The 20,357-nt window shown below is 47.0% G+C and overlaps 2 protein-coding genes across 2 annotated transcripts; both read right to left on the bottom strand.

The window, feature by feature from the left end:
• Positions 1 to 7,282: 7,282 nt before the first annotated feature.
• On the bottom strand, positions 7,283 to 7,777 carry PtA15_1A983 (uncharacterized protein; the record flags this gene model as incomplete). The annotated part of the gene is made up of 3 exons (XM_053166067.1): positions 7,283 to 7,341; positions 7,420 to 7,602; positions 7,714 to 7,777. 3 exons carry the CDS (start codon positions 7,775 to 7,777, stop codon positions 7,283 to 7,285), a joined length of 306 nt encoding a protein of 101 aa, XP_053017196.1.
• A 3,365-nt stretch (positions 7,778 to 11,142) lies between these two features.
• Positions 11,143 to 17,653, bottom strand: PtA15_1A982 (uncharacterized protein; the record flags this gene model as incomplete). Its single annotated transcript, XM_053166066.1, has 11 exons — positions 11,143 to 11,442; positions 11,533 to 11,842; positions 11,910 to 12,366; positions 12,443 to 12,641; positions 12,802 to 13,334; positions 14,747 to 15,103; positions 15,290 to 16,672; positions 16,741 to 16,869; positions 16,936 to 17,435; positions 17,496 to 17,541; positions 17,611 to 17,653. 11 exons carry the CDS (start codon positions 17,651 to 17,653, stop codon positions 11,143 to 11,145), a joined length of 4,257 nt encoding a protein of 1,418 aa, XP_053017195.1.
• Between the last annotated feature and the right edge of the window lie 2,704 nt (positions 17,654 to 20,357).

The following is a 20,357-nucleotide window of genomic DNA, read 5'->3' as shown; positions in this document are numbered from 1 at the left end:
GATTATCGCCCCAGGTCACCGTCCGGGTTCCCAGGTCATCGCCTTGACTCCGTCCCCGTCTTGGGTTAAACAAAACAAGTCTTTCATCTTTTATCCAATCTTGTCGGCTCCTGGCTGATCCGGATATCTGGTCCGTAGCTACTGGGTACTGGGAACGCTCCCCCGGCTCCGTCAAAGTTTGAACCAGGGTTGTTCAGCTTGAGCCATTGCTCTGCAGCCTATTATCTATGGCATTAGTACTCTTAGACCTGAGTATCATGAGCTCCCTGGTTGTTTGTTATGTACAATGTAAGATCATCGCTCCGATTCCAAAATAGTTGGTTCAAGAGTGATCCACGTTAACCAAAAGAGCCCAATCCGAGTCAAAAAAACTAAGAATCTGATCCAAGATGAGAACAGGGTTATTGATTGTCCCAGTGCCGCAGTTGAGTCTGTTGTGAAGTTTTGTGATGATCCAGCCAAAAAAAATCTGAACCCAAAAATGAAATGAGAGCCCCCTCCCCCAACTTAGAAGGTTGTCCTCAACCTCAAAGAAAGTGAGTTATTTGTGAGCAAGAAAAGAAAAAAGAAAGTAAAAAAAAGAGTGTAGTTTTCAAAAACGAGTGTGGATAAGCCGTTTAAACTCTTGCTGAGGAGGTAGATTTAGTGGAAGGTTTCCATAGACTTTTGAGATATTCTGAATTGTGGCAAGTAATACTGTGAGATTGATGGTGGGAGGACGGTGATAAAAGAGTGACTTTTTGAAAGAATGTGAGTTCCTCCCCCAACTTGAAAGATTCAAGCCCCAAGAGTTTCAGAATTTAGAGCTGATATCTGTTTGTGATGATTTAGAAAAGAGAAAAATGATAATTGTTTAACCAATTCCAACAAGGAGCCTTGGGCGGTTGAAGTGTGTCTGAAGTTGTCCAAAGCGGTCGGGCGGAATCTTCAGTGACAGTTGAACCAGGAGCTTCCTGAGTGAGTAAAATAAGTAAATAAATTGATTCCTTTGTGATTCAAGATGATATAGATCATTGATTGATCTTTTCAATTCTTGTTTAGTTTCTGAATGGTCTTCATTGAGTTTGCTACTTGAATTTGTTGTTGTTGAGTTAATATCTGGTGGAACCGGCGCAGGCGGCAAGATAAAAATGTCTTCAGACGGTGTACTGATTGGATTTGGACTGATTGGATTTTGTGAGTCTGTTGGGTTGAGATCTGTAGTAGTACTAATACTTGGGTTGCATATACTGATAGTCTTGCCTTCATTTTCTCCAGGGTCTGTATCTGTGGGTCCTGGGGCTTGAAGGGACAGTTTGTTGAACATTTCTTCTTGTTGATCCAAGTGAGGTTTAAAGAGGTGCTTGTTGAGTTTCAGTTCTTCCTCCCAAAGCCATCCTTCTGGTCCAAAGTTAACTACCTTCAGGCACTCTTCAGTAATCCTGGCTGTAGGCTTGAAATCAGGAGGATTTGGGGTAAGTGGTGTTTTGTAGGGACCTTGAGTAAGTGGAGGTCTTTGCAGTGGAGGATTCAAAGCCTGTGGAATAGGTTGATTGATAGGTCGAACTTTCTTGGCCATAGGTTTGTACTTTGTCATGCACCATAAACTCCCCTCCTTCCAGCTTTGACATAATCTCTCCTGAAACAGTGATCCCAGCCCGTTGGAGAGTAACTTTCCTATTTGCTGCCGGTCCTTATCCAGTTGATTTATCCTTGTGGTGTTGATGGAAAGACCTGGTTTGGAATCAGATGTGCCTTTGGAAATGGATTTTAACGGTAAGCCTTTCTTTATGGCACTGCAGAATTTTAACAGTTTAAAAAACATAATAAGGATGTTCTTTTTGACTGAAAAGAGTTTGAACAGTAAAACAGCTGTTTGTCTTGATGTCTTTTGGAAGTATTTAACAAAAACAGATTTGAGCCAGTCTAAGAAAACCGGTGTCCAAGACATAACACGCTTGACTAGCTGAAGCGAGCTACTCCCTAGATGGCCACCGGAAGTTCTAAAAAATGCTGAGTTGATTTCTTTTTGAACATGCGATGTTCTTTGCCTTCCTCTTGGAGCGGATCCGATGGAGGAGCAGGCCTGATGACATTTGTACTAAGGTTCTTTTGATTATCCCAGCCTCTTCCTTGCCCAGTTCGTGCCAATGGTACTGAAATTCGTCTTCCTTTGCTTCCCTGGAAAGTGAGTGTTTCTCCTGTTTCATGGTATTCCAAGGTACATCCATGGTCAAAGAGGAAAGGTCGTCCTAGAATGCAATCTTGAGCCTTTGGTGATATGAAAAGATGTGCTGGCCCGGAGAATCGACCAATTTGTATTGAACAGTTTTCCACTACTCCTGTTATGTCACATCTGGCTCCACCCACACCTTGCATTGGTATGTTCACTATTACTGATTCCAGCGCTAAATCTTCCGCTACCAATCGAGGAATGACATTGACCATGGATCCTGAATCCACCATGAAGTCTACTTTTTCTCCCCCAACTTCTGCAGTTACATATCCCAGGGCACAACTGTAGTAGCAGGGATCTGAGAGATCTTCATCTTCCGCAAGTATGGTCATTGGTGCTGCTATGTTAGTTGCCTCTGTCTTAATATAAGTTGTAGAAGTGCTTTTTCCAGGAAGGCGTTCCTGCAAACTGGCTATGACTTTCTCTGCGTACGAGGGGGATATTGCCGTTAGCTGTGCAAAGGTGGTAGGGATTTTCACATTATCCAAGTCCTGTAGTAGTGCTTCCTCAGGTGAGTCCTTCTTCAGGATTGTCGGTACCCGCTCTCGGCTCCAAACTTTCTCAGGTGTCTTTTTCGGAGTGTCCTTTGGAGTGTTATCTAATTCCTCCTCTTCATGATCAATATCCATGGCTTCCTGCTCCGGTTCTTGGATCCTGACCCCACGTCTACCCTTCTGAGCTTCTGACCTAGTGATAGGATGGACTTTTATGAAGTTCTCAGCGCCTAGAGTAGGTGGGCTCCAATGGATGGTTTGTACTGAGGCTTTCATTGTTGGGGTGTTACCCTTTCCTTCTTGTTGGGATTTTGCTAACCTTTGTATAGCTTCTTGCATGTTAGGATCTGCTGATGCACCAGCCACTACGGAGCGTATTGGTCTGGAGGGTATCCAAGGTATGTGCTGACCGTCTGGTAGGAACCAATCCTTCCCATTTCGCTTGACCAGCCCTTGTTCCTCATCTTTGAGATATTCTGGACATCTGGCTGTGGAGTGCCCTTCACGTTTGCAATAATAACAGACCAAAGTGTCGTACACCGGGGTGGATGGTCAAGTGTTACCCCGATAAAAGTCCTGTTTGTCTGAGGGACCTTGCCTATTATAGTTTGTGGGTAAGCTGCTTCGAACCTGGCTTTTGAGTGCAGCTAGTTCTTGTTGCATGTCCTGAAACTTTTGGTCCACTATTTTTTCATTTGGAGTTTCTTTCAGCATCTGCTTGCGTCGTTTGCCATCCCCTTTCTTGTGGTCCAATTCTTTCTGCATCGTCCGGTTTGACTCAGAGAAACTTGAGAAATTGGTATATACGCTATCGTCCACACGAACTTCTGTTTCAGCAGCCGCTATCAAGTCTTCCCATTTTGGTGCTTTGTTACTGCCATCCTTAGCTTTTGGAAGCTGATCCTTGCTAACTAGAATGCGTTTAACACTTCTTTGACTTTCCATTGGGAAGGCACTTAAGAACAGTCCCCCAGCTTCGTCTTTCTTGCTAACATGTTCGTTTTTGACTAGGTACTTGAGGATTTTGGTGAATTTTCCAAAATATTCTTTGCATTCTCGATGGGTTGAGATTCCTGACTTTGATTGCTGCTTGGCCAGTTTTATGAGGTCTTCTGTGGTGTACATAATGGTGTTATCTAACTCGCCCCAGGTTTTGACCATGTCAGCTCGCAGTTTGGTCCAGTCGTATTCTTCATACCCCTCCATTTCCTCGAGTTCGCACTTCAGTTCTTCTGTTCGTATAAACCGTGGTATCTGAATTGCTTTCTCACGATCCGTGGCACCATACCCATAGGCTACCCGTTCAAACCGATGTAGAAACTTCATGAACTGACTCCCATCATAGTAAAGCCCTTCTTCGTTCCTGATGATGTTAGGTTTGTTTGAGTGCTCAGGTTGGGTATAGACGTATATTGGCTGAGGTTGCTGAACTGGAATTTGAGGTTGTTGTTGTTGTTGTTGAAAATTAGGATGATACATATTTTCTTGGTTGTTTTCAGTGTTATGAATCCCATAACCGGTCGGTTGTTGTCTTGGGGTATTATTTCTTGGTGGGTTATTTTGAGTTTCATCTGAATCTGACATTTCTTCTTCAGCAGGATCTCTGAAGTGATTTTCTGGACCCTTTCCTTTGTCTTTCCTAGGTGGTGGTGGTGGATTGTTTGTGGCATCGCTTGGCCAAAGTAATCCTGAAGTTCCTGCCAATGGTCTGCTCCTTAAAGGGGTACTTGAAGCAAATCCTTCTCCCATTTCTAATGTACTGAAGGGTAAACTCATGTTGATTCTCGTTGAATCCTAGTTTTCTTAATATGACGATTGTTCGTTAACTGTTACTGTGCTCTGAAAAAGAAACAATAATATATGGTCTCTGGTTTCTTTACCAGGGCAAATTGGGGGTTTCTTTCTAATATCTAAGATAACTTTACCGTCCTGGGAGGGTTCTTCAAACAGTATCCTAATTATCTGAATCCTTAGGTACTACACACCGTCGTTCAGTATATAATTGGCTGCTTCCTTTGAGTGGGCTCCAGAGTTTTCTTCTAACAGTATCTAATTATCTGAATCCTTAGGTACTACACACCATCTTCCAGTATATAATTAGCCGCTTCCTTTGAAACACTCCTTTCAGGTTAGGTAGTTATGTGTTCTTTTCAGAGGTTCGTAATTGGTTCCTTAGATAGTCCAAAAAGTTGACTAGTTGTCAACAGAATAACTGAATATGCCGTTGAGTGTTATAGATTTGTTTGACAAATTTGATTCCTATCGCCGCTTGAGGTTGAGATCCGTAGACGATGGTTTCTGGTTTTCTTTGGTTGAAACGTTGTCAATCAAACAAGATTATCCGATCACGTTGAGGACTCCCTTGTAAGACTCAAAAGTGGTAATGAAACCCTTTTGCTGAATGGTGAAGGGTATGATGGAGTTGCAAGCTCTGCCCTTCTGTTATCAGTCAACAAGACCCACCAAGCTCAGCTTGGCAAGTTTTATTAAGTGATAGGTCTGGTCTGTTCCAGATGAAATCTGTTTGACTGGCAACGTGTAAGTGTTTCAATTACTTTGTTATAAGGGTTGAAATGTTGTTATAAGGGTTGATTTATTGTTATAAGGGTTTTAGGATTTGAGTGTGGATGAGTGTTGGGTGACTTGTGAGTTCTGGGTGAGGAACTGGGGAGCAGGCCACTGGGGGTGGAGAGAGCTCCTTTTATAGACAAAAGGGGAGCCCCTGAGGGGCTTGTGGGTTAGGGTTTCAGCTAATCTAGACAACAGGGTGAGGGATTTTAGCTGGTGGGAGTAGATACAAATGATGTCATAACCCCTCAGGGGCACATGAATGGTGTCAGAATATACAACAGAACATTCTAATGCATGCATGAGGTAACAGTAGACTGCATGAGCTGTCATACAGGGGGAATTAGTGTATACACAAAGTCTGAGGCTGCAGAAACAGTGTAAATGATGTCATACTATGTATATAAAGGAGTGTATGTAGTTAATATGTAATGAGTGTAGCCTGACAGGGAGATGTATGTTTGTATCCTGTGATATGTATAAGTGTACTACTGTGAAACTCGGGTTGGGGCAGATGACAGCTGGGTTACTGGGGCTGGCCGTGTGATATGTGTCCATGAGGTGTAACTTCCACACTAGAGGGGGTCCAGGGGTGCTTCCAGTGATGGCTAGGGGTGAAATTGGCCGTAGAATCCATTTCTGGGGTCCATTTGATGGTATCTTGAGGCCTAGTATGAGTAATTATGTGGCATAGAAAAAACTTTTTATTTTTCCACTTTTCCGTCTACCACACCGGTTGATATGTGGGAGCTCAGCTCTGAATCAATGGTTTTTTAGCTGAACATCAATGCACAGTCATGGTTTACATCCAAAGTGGTTGTTAAAAAACACTTTTATGTCATTGAGTGGAACTACAACAGTAATTATTAGGGGGTTTCAAAGGTGGCCAGGTGCAACTTGCATGCACTTTTGCAAGTCCGTGTTCAAGTTCATTCTTGAACACCGAGTTGCAAAATTGCATGCAAGTCACATTGCACTACACCCCCCAGCCTGTTTGAAAGTTTTTTGTTCATTAAAAGCCTTGAACACCAACTTGCAAAATTAAATGCAAGTTTTGCATGGCCAACTTTGAATCCCCTTATTGTTGTGGTGTGAGGAGAGCTTGCAAGCATGCATGATTCTATTACAGGATAAATTCATGTATAAATACTAACTACAAAATCTCCTGCAACAGGTTTTCAAACATAGTTGCAGTCAAGAACTACTGAGTACATACATGTCAAAACAATTATGCTTGAAAATGAAACAAGGAAGAGAAAAAATAGTCAAGGAACCAAAAATCATTCATAAAGGCTTGAATCCATTTATTGTGACTTCTTTTTTTTCAACAGACTTCAGCCTATTTGTTACACTAGCAAACTAGGCCTTTTTTGGTACAAGGAAGTTTTTGAAAGCTAGATAACCCGGTAGTGATTCATTGTTTCTTGAATTATTTTTCTTAAAGTTTCCTGATCTATAAAACCATTATTAAACAAGAAATCAATTGTTTTTAACACGCAAGAAAACATGTTCTTGATTGGGAATTCTTTTTCAAATCCCAAGTTAGGAAACTTCATACTGTACTCAATAATCTTTTTCTTCAGTTCATTTGCATACAGTTTTCCGGCATTTTTAAATAAATATCTCCCAATTAATAAATCATCCTCAGGACTGATGTTTTCTGGTACATTGACATTGAATTTCTTGCCTTCCAAGAGCTCTACCATTAGTTTGAAGTTTGAACCTTTTGTATCAGTGTCCCCAATTTGGAGTAGCTTTAATTTTTGAAAAGTATATATTTTGTTTTTGGATTTTGTAATGAATTCCAGGATATCATTTACATCTTTAATATATTTCCCTGGGTCTTCATACCTGGAAAATATACGTCTCATAAAACCAACAAGATCCTGTTCCACCAGTGCAAAATTTTGCACAACCTTTTTTGATTCCTTTTTGAGCATCCCAGCCAAATTTTCTGGAATTTAAAAACATATTGTTGTTTGTTTTGAAAACCAGAAAAAGATTGTCAGATTTCATATGAATGGAAACTTGAGATAAGCTGCAAGAGCTCATTTTGACTGGTACCTAAAAAATGATGATCATAAGCCTCCCGCTTTTACAAACTGCGTGCAACATACTTTGGGGTTTGTAGAATTGACTAACCTTCTTGAAGGGCTGGGGACTCAGCTGAAGCAAAACCTATGGCAGATTTTCCCAAATCAAATTTATTTTCTGACTGTTTCTTTTTGTCTCCTGTAAGATTTAAATTTGGATCTTTCCCTCGAACAACGTCATGATCTTCTGAATGTTGAATGAATCTTTGAGAAGACGGCCTGGATGGAAGAGCTGAAGCATATAAACAGGATATCAAAGATGTAATCAGCATCAAACAGCCAAAATGAATTTCAACGTCATTTGATTGCTCCCACGAGCAATAATAAGAATAATACCATGTACCATCAAGCACGGCAGAGGAATGACTTGTTTTTTCCGGAACATCTTCCATTAATGGAGTGTACATGGTGCCAACAGTAGCTAAGAAAGACCAGAAGATCACAAGTATGACGCGAGAAAACATTTTTCAGGGCAAACAAGAATCAAAGTGACGACTGGACAAAATGCATGCAGTTGGTAACAGATCAGCAACCCAGCAGGCATTTATGTCTTGTATGTGTCCTTACAAGAATCCTGGTTTTAATTTACTCACTTGCAACCTCTTTGGAAGTGAAAAATTGGGTACATAGTACAGCACAAAACTCAGTCATGGAATTGTAGCAGACAACCCTAGATAACCGGGACACAAATCACATGTCTTTGGACTCAAAGCGGGAGTTGATAAGGTTCAATTGAGATAACTCGAGGCTTAGGACACCGTCGATTTGACTCGGACACTTGTGATTAACTGAAAAAAAAAATACAAAGAAGATCCCAGCAGAACGCCCCCGTAAAAACAGGGTAGATAAGGTCCCGCACACTCAACTTTAGTTGTCACTTCACTCGATTTCATCTTCAGCTCTAATCGCAGCAGGTCGCAGCAGCCTCTTTCAAACCTTCTTTTGGGCTGGGCGTTGGTCATGATCCGTCGATGGAAGTCGTAACTAGGGAAATGGTCGAAATGGACTCTCAACCAAGACACGGACTAGATTCACCATTTGCGGGCCAGTGAGTTAGCTGGACGATGTTATCAGGCATGGAGATGAAGCAAATGACTACACATCTGATGAATAATTGTTATAACTTAATTATTTTTGACTCATCGATGAGTCTCAACTCAAACCCAGGTGTCGATGGAACGGGGTCTTACAATGGATGCAGGCGCTGTGACCAACTTTAACTTTGTGATAGAAACAGATGGAACTATGTATTTAAAATGAAATGAGAAAGTTGTAAAGGAAACACAGGGTGGCTTATCTCAGATAAATATATTTCAAGATAAGAAAGGGAAAACTATAAAGGAGGATGAAAATAGAGCTTGCAAAAATAGGGTCCATACCTTTAATGGATGACTTCCCGTCATCATTTAGAGAGCTCTAGATGCCTCTCTAAATCCTAAATTAAGATACCTATCAAAAAATCAACCAGTGCACATGGAAGTAATGAACTGTAGGGCTAGGAAAACATTTCCCTTTTTGTCAAAAATTAAGAATTTGGGTGTGTAAATTGAGATCTGGGAGGCTCCCAGACTCGACGGGAAGTCCTCCAATACTCCTACACTCAGAGCAAACTGATCTAGTTCATTGCCCTAACTTAACACAAGTCCCTCTTTGAATTGAAACAAATTTAGCACCAGTCCCTCGCCCCTTGTACAGAAAACCTGCGGGAATCAAGGGGTGCCTTTTATTAAGGCCGTCTTTTGAGGGCCTGGAGTGAGTGGTACAGCCTGGCTGGCGCAAAGTGCCCCTCCTCTTTTGGAGGGTCCCTGTGGGAAGGCTCCCCCCTCCACCCAGGGGGGTTTAGTAAAGTTTGTTTATTAGTCATCTTTAATTGTAGTATGCTTATATCAGAGTTCCTCAATCCCTCTCTTTGTAGTTTGTACATATTTACCTTTCTTGTTTCTACGCTCTTCAAAATCCAAGACAGGATAACATTAGGGGGGTTCACGTACTGCTCATGCAAGGATTTACAGGGGGGTTCACGGACTGCTCATGCAAGGATTTTTTTTTCAATACCATCACCTGCACCTTTTGCTTATCCTGAGAAAGCAGCAAGGTTTTGGTGGGATGCTTGCCTTTGGAAGTGATTTACATTGCATCAATTGTACTGAAAGGTGCATGAGCAGACTGCCTAAGCAGTCAATTTTGGTCAATGTGAACCCCCCCCCCCCCCCCTATTCACTACAAGAAAAAGCTGTGTAACTACCATCAGCTGACATGTGCAAACTCAAAGGGAGCAGGTGGTGTTTAGCTGACCCTTTGTCATATGTTACTTCAACAAAGCTTCAATAATGGCCATTATCCTGGAGAATCTCAGATTTCAACTGACAGCAGTTCCAAAACTTTTTCTTGTAGTGATTTTCCTCATCTCAAAGTTACATCAACAAATCACTGCTTTAAGATTGCTGGTTCTAAATCAACACATCACTGCTCAAAACCTATGGGTTTGCATTTCTCACATCATCAACCTTCCTGTTTTAGGACATCAAGCCCCGGGTTGGCAGCTTGAACTTACTCAAAGGCTGAAACTTTACAACTATGATGTCAGATGACATGTGGAAATGAACGTGGATGGATATCTGGAATGCATGAAAGCCAGCTAAAACTTGCCCAAAGTAGAATTAGTCAAACCCCTACTCTCTGTCACGTTTGTTTGACCTGCCACCTTACCATTGTGAGCATTTATGGTGTTCAAAGTTGGTTTGCATAATTTTATGCATGCATAAATCATAAAATCATAAAAATATTTTGGTGAGGAAATTTTGTATTACATAATCAGACAGCCATATCACTTGCAAGAATGATCTTATGATTTTATGATTTATGCATGCATGATCAAATTATGCAAACCTACTTTGAACACTATAACTGGATTCTGAGCTGATACGGGCAACTGAGTCTGCCCTTGCGTTGGCTTTCTTTATCTGAGCAAATTTAGACACATAGAGATACATAAATTCAAATGATATTTTGATTAATTTCTGATTGTTTAGAAATTGAATAGAAGTTAAGAGGAAGAAACTTGTCATAGTTGATTATTATTGGAAACAGAAGCTGTGTGTGTGTGTGATAGAGAAACATGAGTGTAGAGAGATCAAGGGTCAAGAAAAGGTATAAAGAAAGGAAGCAGGAAACAGAGAGAGATGCACATGTCTCTCTTGAAGAGATAAAAAGCACAAGGAACGGAAAACAAGAAAAGAGGGGCAACATATGGAGTGGGGATCCGCTGTACACTGACACACACCAATATCATAGATACATTACTGCGGTTGTTTTTGTTTTCAAGGTTGGTTAGAATGTCGCCATCATCACCTGCTATCAACTACTATCACTACGACTAACTAACTATATGTACTAGTGCGTATGTATGTTGTGAAGAAGAAGAAAAAAAAATCCTTTAATTTGGGATGGATCAAAGAGATACAGATGGATGGCACGCTTGCTTACCTTGACTGGACGAGTTGTTGTAAGAAGGGTGTGAAGGAAAAGGATAGAAGAAAGGATATGTGTGGATTGATTGGTGGGCAAACGGATGATGATATTAAACAAGCCGACGAAGTACAAATCGGGGGAGGTCTTTTAAGGTTTCCAGGTCACAAACAGTTCACGGGGGACAGAACAGATGCGGAAGACGGGGGAAGGAGAGACAGAGACGGATTAGATGGACAGAAAGAAGCAACGGCGCAGGGTCCAGACAGAGAAAGAGAGAGAAAGGAGGAGGTGGCGGGGGGTGTCAAGGAAGATGGGAAGCCCGACTGAGAGTGCGGAGGAGGTCGCGTTTGCCGATAGGCGGGCCTGCGTCGGGGATGAGCACGCGCTGGAAGGGGGGCTCGTTGATCGAGAGCATGTTGAGACACAGCTGGACGCCGACCCTCGACGAGAGCAGCATCTTCGCCTCCAGCCCGCTCAGCACGCCTTCCCCACACACCCGCTTCAGGTTGGCCGTCGAGCTCATCTGGAGCCGGCTCATCTGCTTCTCGATCTCCACTAGCTCCTTCTTCACTCGATCCATCCCTTCCTTTATCATCTCAATCTGTCGACGTGTTTTCATCCGCTCGCATTAGTCTCACACTCCTTCCTTGTAGAAATGGTTTTAGGAGAAACAGTGAAAATGTCGACTCACGTTTAAGGTGATTTGCGCCCAATCAATGCCCAGCTCATCAAGCACGTCGATCGATTTCGGGGGAGCAAGGGGGCGAGATCTCAAGAACCGACCGAACTCGAGCACCGCCGCCGGATCAGCCAACAGTTTGGTATCGATCCTCCACCCCTGACCGTTCCGATTATCTTCTTGGCCATTCTGATCCTCGCGATAGAAACGGTTCGACCTCCGCAGATCTTCTGTGGTCGGCTCGCTTGTCCCCGTCATCCGCTCGATCAATCTTCCATATCGATTCAGTTGATACTGTCGCGCATGATCTTCATATGAAGTTCTATATTTTTAAAGGAGATCATAAATACGGATTTGGGCGGATGATGAAAGGGGGATCAGGAACTGACCGGACTCTCCACGTGTTCAGCTCTTCGATCTTGCGTTCGTTTTTAAGGTCTTGGGGATGAGGGGGTAGGGCTTGGAGATCGCGTATGGAGAGGTTCTCGACGGAGACCTCGTGGTCCTCGTCGGAGTCGATCGGGATCCCCCAGCTGATCTCCACCTGGTTCTCACAGATGCCCTGGATGAAGTTCTTGAGCGCCGACTTGGCCACCCTGGCCAGCAGCTTCGACCGGGGCCCTGTCTCGAGCGGCGCCAGCTGGCTCAGCGTCCGGGCGAGCGGCTTCGGCAGATCTGCCGCAATGTATCGCGTCGGCTTGAAACTCGGATTGAGCATCGTGTACGTCACGTGTTCGGCCTTCTGGCTGCACCATGAGAGCAGCGTCCGACACCTCATACTCGGCGGGAGATCGGTGCGGATGTGTCTGCATAGCATCGAGGGTGGTATTCGGGGATGCGGTAAAGCTACACAAAAAAGAGAGAGAGATTAAGGAATGGTAGAAGGTAGCAGATGGACACAACTAGAGATATTGCAAAGTACCTTCGTGTCCACTTCCGATACTGCTTGCGCGACTGCCTCGTCTGACGTTTCCCTGACCGGGGTCAAGCGCCTGAAGCGATTGGGATGAGAGCTGAGTAACGGGCCCGTGGCCCAGCTCGGCCTGGTCGTCCTTCGTCTTCCCAGACTGCCCACCAGCTCCTCCCCGTCTGAACTGTCTGTTTTTATGATGCATAGGTGTCTAAGCCAATTCGGAGAAGGTAAAGAAAACCGAAGGATTTTGTTTTCGTTTTTTGGTATCTTTAAAAATATGTGCGCGTATTCTGTATATATATATATATATATATATATTATATATATATATATATATGTAAAGAGAGAGTAAGGAGATATAGACTTACCTCGGCCATCACCAGGGACATTTCGGCGTCTGCCTGCTGTTCCTGTCGTCCGTAGATGTGCGGATTCCGTGGGTGTCTGGGGGTGTGAGGCTGTGAGGATGAGGATGGCTGTCTGTGATTCGGGATCTGCTGGTGGTCGTCGTCTGAGGAGCTGAGATCGTGGTGGCCATGGCGGGGACGTGTGCGGGTTTTCTGGGTAGAGGAGGATCTCTGACGCGTCTCCTTCTCCTTTCCCTTGGAGCTTCCAGAGGAGGGGGGGTCGCCATTGGCGATGGTGCTGGTAGAGGAGTCGCCCTTTCCCGGGGTCTCGAAGCGTTGGGTGGTGAAGAAGAAGCCCCCTGGGGTGGTGGTGGTGGGTATCGGTGCTGATCGAGCGGGTAGGTTTGAGGGACGAATGGTGGATGATGGCCTGATGGGCTCGGTTTTCTGTCGCTTGGGGGTGGACTGGAAGGGCAGGAGGTTGTTGGGCAGTCGCTTCTGAAGTTTCTGGTTATCCTGCTTGCGTTTTCTTGCGTTCTTTTCTGAGGATGTTGCTGTTAGCTGGTTGTTGTTGTTGTTGTTGTTGTTGTTGTTGTTGTTGTTGTTTCGTGGGGAAGAGGCGAGCTGGTTGGGATGGGGTGCTTCTGGGCTCGTCCTGCCGCTTTCGGTGCTGGTTCTGGCTGGGCGTGGCTGGGCTGGGCGCGTCCTGGCTCTCGACATTGGAGTGGATGGATGGCCAGAAGTAATCGCCGGAGAAGCCACCCGAACACAGCTACCCTACACAGCAACCGGGGGAAGCGGGGGATCCACCCTGCCCCCCCCCCCCCCCCCCCCCAAGGAACCCCGGATCGATGGACGGTGCAGCCCCCTCTTTCATCCATGGTTGGCGCCAAAACCACATCGAAAACGACAATCAGCAGTGAGTGCACACATCTCGAGAGATACCGGACCTGCTCCACAGCCCTGGAAAAAAACAAGAAAAAGAAGCGTCGCTTGATCAGCGCAACGGCCAATTGCTTTTCTTGAAGCCGAGTAGCGGCGGCGGCGGTCTTCTTTTTACTGTTTCAGTACCTCCGAACTAAATCAAACACGAAAGACCATCTGACTTTGCGGTGTCAGAACACTTGGCTCTGGAAGGCACTCGACGCTTCCAACGGCCCAAACCAAGTCACTCGATCATGCAAGTGAGTACACATCGGAAAAATGGATGGCAAGCAAGCTATTCTTAGACAAACAACTGAAGATAATTCAAGAAAGAGAAAGTAATGATGAAAGCCTAGAGTGTGCTTTTTCCCGGGTAAAAAAGACATTAAGGAAAGTTAAGCGACGGTAATTGAAACGGGCTGGGAGGGCAGCTGACACGTCAGTAGGAACTCAAAAAGCCTAAGCGCTGCCCGGGGTAGTCAGCTTCTCGCAGATTTGCGATTACAGGAGTTCTTCAGCAATTGGCAAGCAGGACTTGCTGGCATATCCTGCTCATTCAACCACCATTTCGCACCTCAAATTCAGAACCTTAAACACGGCGCTCTGGGGACGGTAGCAGTTTAGAGGGAGTGCTGCGATGACCAGCTTGCACGACACTCAGTCGAATGTGAATCAAGTTTGGGTAAAGCTGATGGCAAGGCAAGGCCAGTAAAAGATGGTTGAAGCGTTATCATGTAATTTCTCGTCAAGCTAAGTCAATAAGTTTACAGCCGGCTGTGATCGCACATAAGGTTATGAATTAACATGCAATTATGAGATAATGGTCAGAGAAAAGAGGAAAGTGGTCAAGAAAAGTGCCTAAAACTACAGAAGGAAAGATGTGAGTTAGCAGGGTGTTCATGGGGTCAGGTGGCATGTAGGTGAAGACAACGAACCTGAAACGCGAGCTAGTGGGCCGGTAGTGATCATTACCAACCGCCATACCCAACACCAGCTCCCAGGCCAACGCCGGCTCCGAGGCCTCCGCCAAGGATGCCAGCACCGGTGCCGAGGACACCAGCACCGAGTCCGCCAAGTCCAACACCAACATTCAGGCCGCCACCGAGTCCGTAGCCACCGTAACCGTACGGCTGAGGAGCATAGCCGGCCCAGCCCATCTGGCCAGGAACGGCAAAGCCACCGCTGCCACCGTAGAATCCTCCGCTGGGGAAAGATGGGGGACCGTATTGCCCCCCTGGGGTGGCAAACGATTGGGTCGCTCCACCATGCTGGCTGTTCCATTGGCTGGATTGGGAGGCATAGGCTGGAGGTGAGCCGGGCTTTCCTTGGGCCTGGGCGGCTGCTGAAGCTTGTCCTGCTAACATCGGTCCTTGGCCTTGTCCGGACGCAGATGCAGATGCTTGGGCGTTAGCGTTAGCGTTTGCGTTTCCGTTTCCGTTCCAGTTTGCGTGTGCGTTCGCGTTGGCGTTCGCGTTCGCGTTTCCGTTGGCGTTAGCGGAAGCTTGGGCTTGGGCAAAAGCCGAGGCTTGAGCCTGGGCCTGAGCCTGGGCCTGGGCCGAAGCGGATGCCGATGCTTGCGAGCCACCAGGCATGAAGCCGTTCCAGTCAAATGCGCCACTGCCACTGTTCGAGTTAGCTGAGCCGGAGGACATGGAGCCGCCGACAGGAAAGCTGGGGTAGCCGTGAGCAGGTCCTGATGCACCGGGGAACGAGGGTGGCATTCCGTTGAATCCAGATGAGGGCATTGGGTAGCCGCTGGGGACAAAGGGCGAACCTCTGGGGATACCTTGGCTAACACCAGCATTAGCGTTCGCGTTCGCATGAGCGTTGCTGGAAGCGGAGCTGCTGCCGTTGGGTCCACCGGGGGCAATTGGGGGAAGACCAGGAGCAGTTGGCGTCGGGCCAGTAGGTGTCGGGAGAGGGTGACCGGATGGAAGAGGGGCTGAGCCACCCGGCGCGCCGCTGTGGCTGATGGCGGAGCTGGCGCTGGATGATGCGCCGTTTCCGGGGCCACTGGGTCCACCGAACGGAGGGAGGCCAGGTGCGCCAGCGGGGGGTGTCATTGGACCACCGGGAGTGAGTGCAGGACTTCCAGATGGAGTGAGACCTGGGCCCTTGCTGGATGCGGATGCGTTGGCGGCAGCTGATGTGCTACTACCTGCGCTGCTGGGGTTACCAAGGGGAGGTACGCCAGGGCCAGCAGGAGAGGGAGCGATGCCACCGACTGGGAGGGGAGCTGGGCCACCCGGTGCACCACTGTGGCTAGTGGCAGAGCTGATCGTGGATGATGGTCCGTTTCCGGGGCCACCTGGCCCGCCGAAGGAAGGCGCAACCGAACCTGTAGGAATAGGGCCCATGGGGCCAGCAGGCAGAGGGGCAGGTCCGCCAGATGGTGTAGGGACTGGGCCACCGGGTAGACCGCCCTTGCTAGATGCAGATGCGTTGGCACTAGCAGAAGCATTGCTGCCGGAAATGATGGGTGCGCCAGGTGCGCCGGGAAGGTGGCCGATCAGGCCTGCAGGGGAAAGAACTGGCCCACCAGGGAAGGGAGCAGGACCACTGTTTGCAGAATCCTTGCTGGTCGATGTAGCAGAGCTGACAGAGCCGTTGGGCAGTCCAAATGAAGGTGCGCCGGGTAGGCCTTGCGGGAGACCGTGGGAGAGAGGGCCCGGGCCTCCAAGACCACCTAGGGAAACACCTACGCCACCGGATATGGAGTCACCGGAGGCAGAGCTTGTTCCAGAAGCCAAAGATCCATTTGGCCCAACAACACCAAGTCCTACACCATTTGATGAAGGGACATTGCTACCGAAACCAACAGAAGCTGAGAAATCGGGTCTTCCAGTCGGGAAGGGCGAAGGGAATCCTGGGGCTCCAGAGGGGGAAGCTCCAGAGTGAGAGGTTGCAGAGGATACCGAGCTTGAGCCGTTTGGTCCTGGCACAATTGGGCCTGAAGGAGGTGGAGGTCCTATTGCGATGGGTGACGTCAGTTAATGGGTTAAGGGCTTGACTACGTATGAAGCGAATGCCGCATACCTGACAGTCCTGGGGGTCCGATAGGAAGAGGGCCTGTTGACCCAGCGCCCGAGGCAGAAGCTGCAAAGCTGCCTGCACTCGGACCGGATGGGCCAGCTGGGACAGGGCCGGGTCCAATAGGCGCAGGTCCTAGGATGGTACGTAATCAAGTCAGACATGACAAGCTTGGGGAATGGTGACGGAAACTTCACTTGCCATTACCAAGGTGTGATGCTGCAGATGCTGCCGCATTGGCGTTCGCAGCAGCTGACGATGGTAACCCGGCAGGTGGGCCAGATTGGCCGGTAGCTTGCGCGTGAGCGTTAGCTGCCGCGTTGACATCAACCGGAGGCGGTGGTGGCATCCCGATAGGGCCGGCCACTTGAGCAGCAGCGTGAGCTTGAGCAGCGGCATTCGCGCTGGCCGAAGTGGACGAAGGCGGTCCTGCGGGCGCGAGATGTCCGGAAGCTTGGGCAGATGCCTTGGCGGCTGCGCTCGCTTCGGCTGAGGCCGACGGCGACAGTAGGCCAGGTTGGCCAGCAGCTTGTGCGTGAGATTGGGCCGACGCGTTAGCGTTGGCTGAAGACTGTCCAGAAGCTTGAGCATTTGCCTCTGCTTTGGCCTCCGCCACAGCAGAAGGGGAGTCTGGGCCGGAGCTTTCGGCGTTGGCCTGCGCATTTGCGCTGGCAGAAGCTTCACTGCTTCCTGAAGGACCACTGACAAAAGGAAGGACATCAGCCCGAGCTTTGGGGTGGACGCGTGTGGTGAGTGCTTACTCCTTGTTACCTCTACGGTTAATAGATACCGGCGATGAGTTAACACCTAGAAGTTTTTGAATAAGGCAAATCAGCTGATCACTCTGCTCTGCCAGTATCAAGCGCGATAACTTACCGGTGTAGTAGGCAAGTGCAACGGCAAGAGTAATGAACTGCATGTTGGCGAGTTTTGACGGGTTGGTTTGGGTGGGATAAGTTAGACTAGGTGTGGGTTTAGAGTTTCAAGAAAGAGCACCTGACTAAAAGTAAAATCTGTAACCGGACAGATGATAAAAATGGGGTGAAATAATAAAGTGTTGAGGGGAATTAGAGTAATTTGCCTGGGGAAGAAAGCGGAAGGATCGGTGGGCGAAGACCCATCTTATATAGTTGCCCGACCCGATCATCTTGCCATCCGGTACCCTTGATCCTTGCTTGCAAGGTTCTTGGTTTGAAAGCAGGGTCTCTTTCCCACTGCCTGGCAATTTTCACAATTAGGCCTCCTCCAGCAAGAAGCGAGTACCGAGCCCATGAGTGCTTGGTTCGCAAATGGAGCAAGCGAAGTGCACTTCAGTAACGCCGTGGATGATGACACAAATGCAGCAAGCTTGCGCAGCTGCAACACGAGCTGGGCTCTCCAAGGCTCGGTGGTGCTAAGAATGCTTCTCATCGAAACCACCCATGGGCTGCTCTCGGATATACACGACAGGTGAGCAGCGTTCGCTACCCGGCTTTCCTTGGGCAAGCAGGCAGCCTTGGAAGCCTCGTTTGGGAATCATACGGCCACCACTGAGGAAAGATTGGTGTGTGTCTGATACAGAAGCGAATATCATATTAGCGCCTTCCGTCCGAACGAATATCGCTAAAACTCGGTTACTTGGCAAATATTTTGTTCTACATACCGTCTTAGCTAACGAAGTAGAACGTCCTGAGTGCAGTGCTTCAAGACGTGTTGCCAACTCCTCATTCACAAGATCACCGCGACTCGATGTGTTTAAATGCGCGGAAACTGGAATCAGACAGACTGAAGTCGTTATGCCGGCAAATAACGACGCTAGCATGGTCGAAATATGGGAATTGACATCGGCGGCCGGAGTCAGTGCTGAAACCTGCTGAAACCGTTAGGCTGGATAACCGCAAGCTTTGTATTTGCATGGATCTCGAAAACAGTGTGAGTAATCATTGGACTCAACACAGAGTGCCTACACCACAGGAGCGATCGAGGAAATCTCAGGCGTTCCCTCGATGTTCGACGAAATATTGAGCGTTTGCTGGACGCTTGAGGGAGCAAAACGTCCTTTATAAAAGCCCACAAGACGTCGGCTTGGAATTGAGGGTTTTGGTACATCGTCAGAACCCTCCCTCAAAGTGAAGTTTATGTATTTTAACATCTAGTGGAGGACTTCCCGTCGATCTGGGAACTCAGATTTTTCCAGATTTTGCGGGGAAATCTGGGCCCAATCATCCCAAATCCTAGATCTGCCTAGATTTCCCTGCAAAATCTGGGAAAATCTGGGTTTCCAGATCGGCGGGAAGTCCTCCAGTATTGTGTTCAATTAGGGTGTTCAAAGTTGACTTGCATAAAATCATAACACCATAAAATCATAAAATCTAAGCTGAAAAAAAATGTGTACCACCCAAACACTCAAATTGGAGCACCATTTCTAAAATGGGACATATAAAGTCATCATTTGAAAATTTTATGATTTTATCATTTTATGTATTGAAAATTTTATGATTTCAACTTTTATGGTTGTCAAAGTTAAAATGCATAAGCTTATACATGCATAAATCATGAAATCATGAAAAATATTCCCCAAAAATTTTATGAACGACCTATGTAACATGTATGTAGACACTCAAGACCGCGTTCCAGAGATGTCTGGGAACGCGGGTCTTAAGTGCATTGTACACCCATTCTTTAGCATCCGTCCTGCCCACCCAACCGTCCCGCATCCCGCCCCGCCAAATCCCCCAGCTTCAGTTTGACTCCCCACACCGCTTGTACTTCAAACCCACAACCTCACACAAGTACATACAAATACACAAGTACATACACATAGCACTTGAGACTCTTACAAAGAGACATTACCATTATTGCCCTTTTTGCAATATCCGAGATGTATCACAACGACCAGCAGTCATCCCAACAGAACTACTACCAGTCCCAACAAATTTGTCGCGACTCATTTTCCAACCCATCAATCAACAATCCTCTCTTGGAAAGAAGTCTCTCTCAGTCGAGCGCAGTCTCAAATCGGTCATTTCCCAAATCAGCCATTGGAACTCAACAACTTACCCGCCGACCATTTTTACACAGGCACCAAATACAATTATGGGCACTCCATTTGTCTGAATCATCAGAGTCCTGTCAAGCAATTTCCTGGACGTACCCGTGGTTATACATCATTGACTTGTGCGGCCATCCATCCGGCTTCTGGCATAATATACTCTGGTCCACTTGGAATTGTTAATAGCGCGTATTCTGGACCGCCCAAACCTGTAAACGCGAGAAACCGCCCAAAGAGCCGATAACAGCCGGGGCTACTGGCACCATTGCGGGCAAACCAGCAAGCAGCTCAAACCTAGCTAGCAGTGATTCTTCTCGTCCAATCTCCGACGGAATCCCCTCTCAATCCTTTGGCAGCTTAGGACGTACGATTTCCACGACCTCGGGGCAACCAGAAGCTTTGATTGAATCTAACTCTGCTCGGGCCATTGACACGCGTCCAGCTTCTACAAGCCAGCACCCAGACTCTTCAGATTCAATCCGGCCAGTCCCACCGAGCTCTACTCAAGCCAGGTCTTCTAACAAAGACATCTATTCATTAGATCGTGTCCTTCCTGACCACATTGTAAAGCGATACGAAGGCAAATCATTGA

The sequence above is a fragment of the Puccinia triticina genome, chromosome 1A (assembly GCF_026914185.1).
Source record: "Puccinia triticina chromosome 1A, complete sequence".
Classification (NCBI taxonomy): Eukaryota; Fungi; Basidiomycota; class Pucciniomycetes; order Pucciniales; family Pucciniaceae; genus Puccinia; species Puccinia triticina.
The sequence above is the reverse complement of the archived record's forward strand: the minus strand, read 5'-3'. Positions and strand labels throughout refer to the sequence as shown.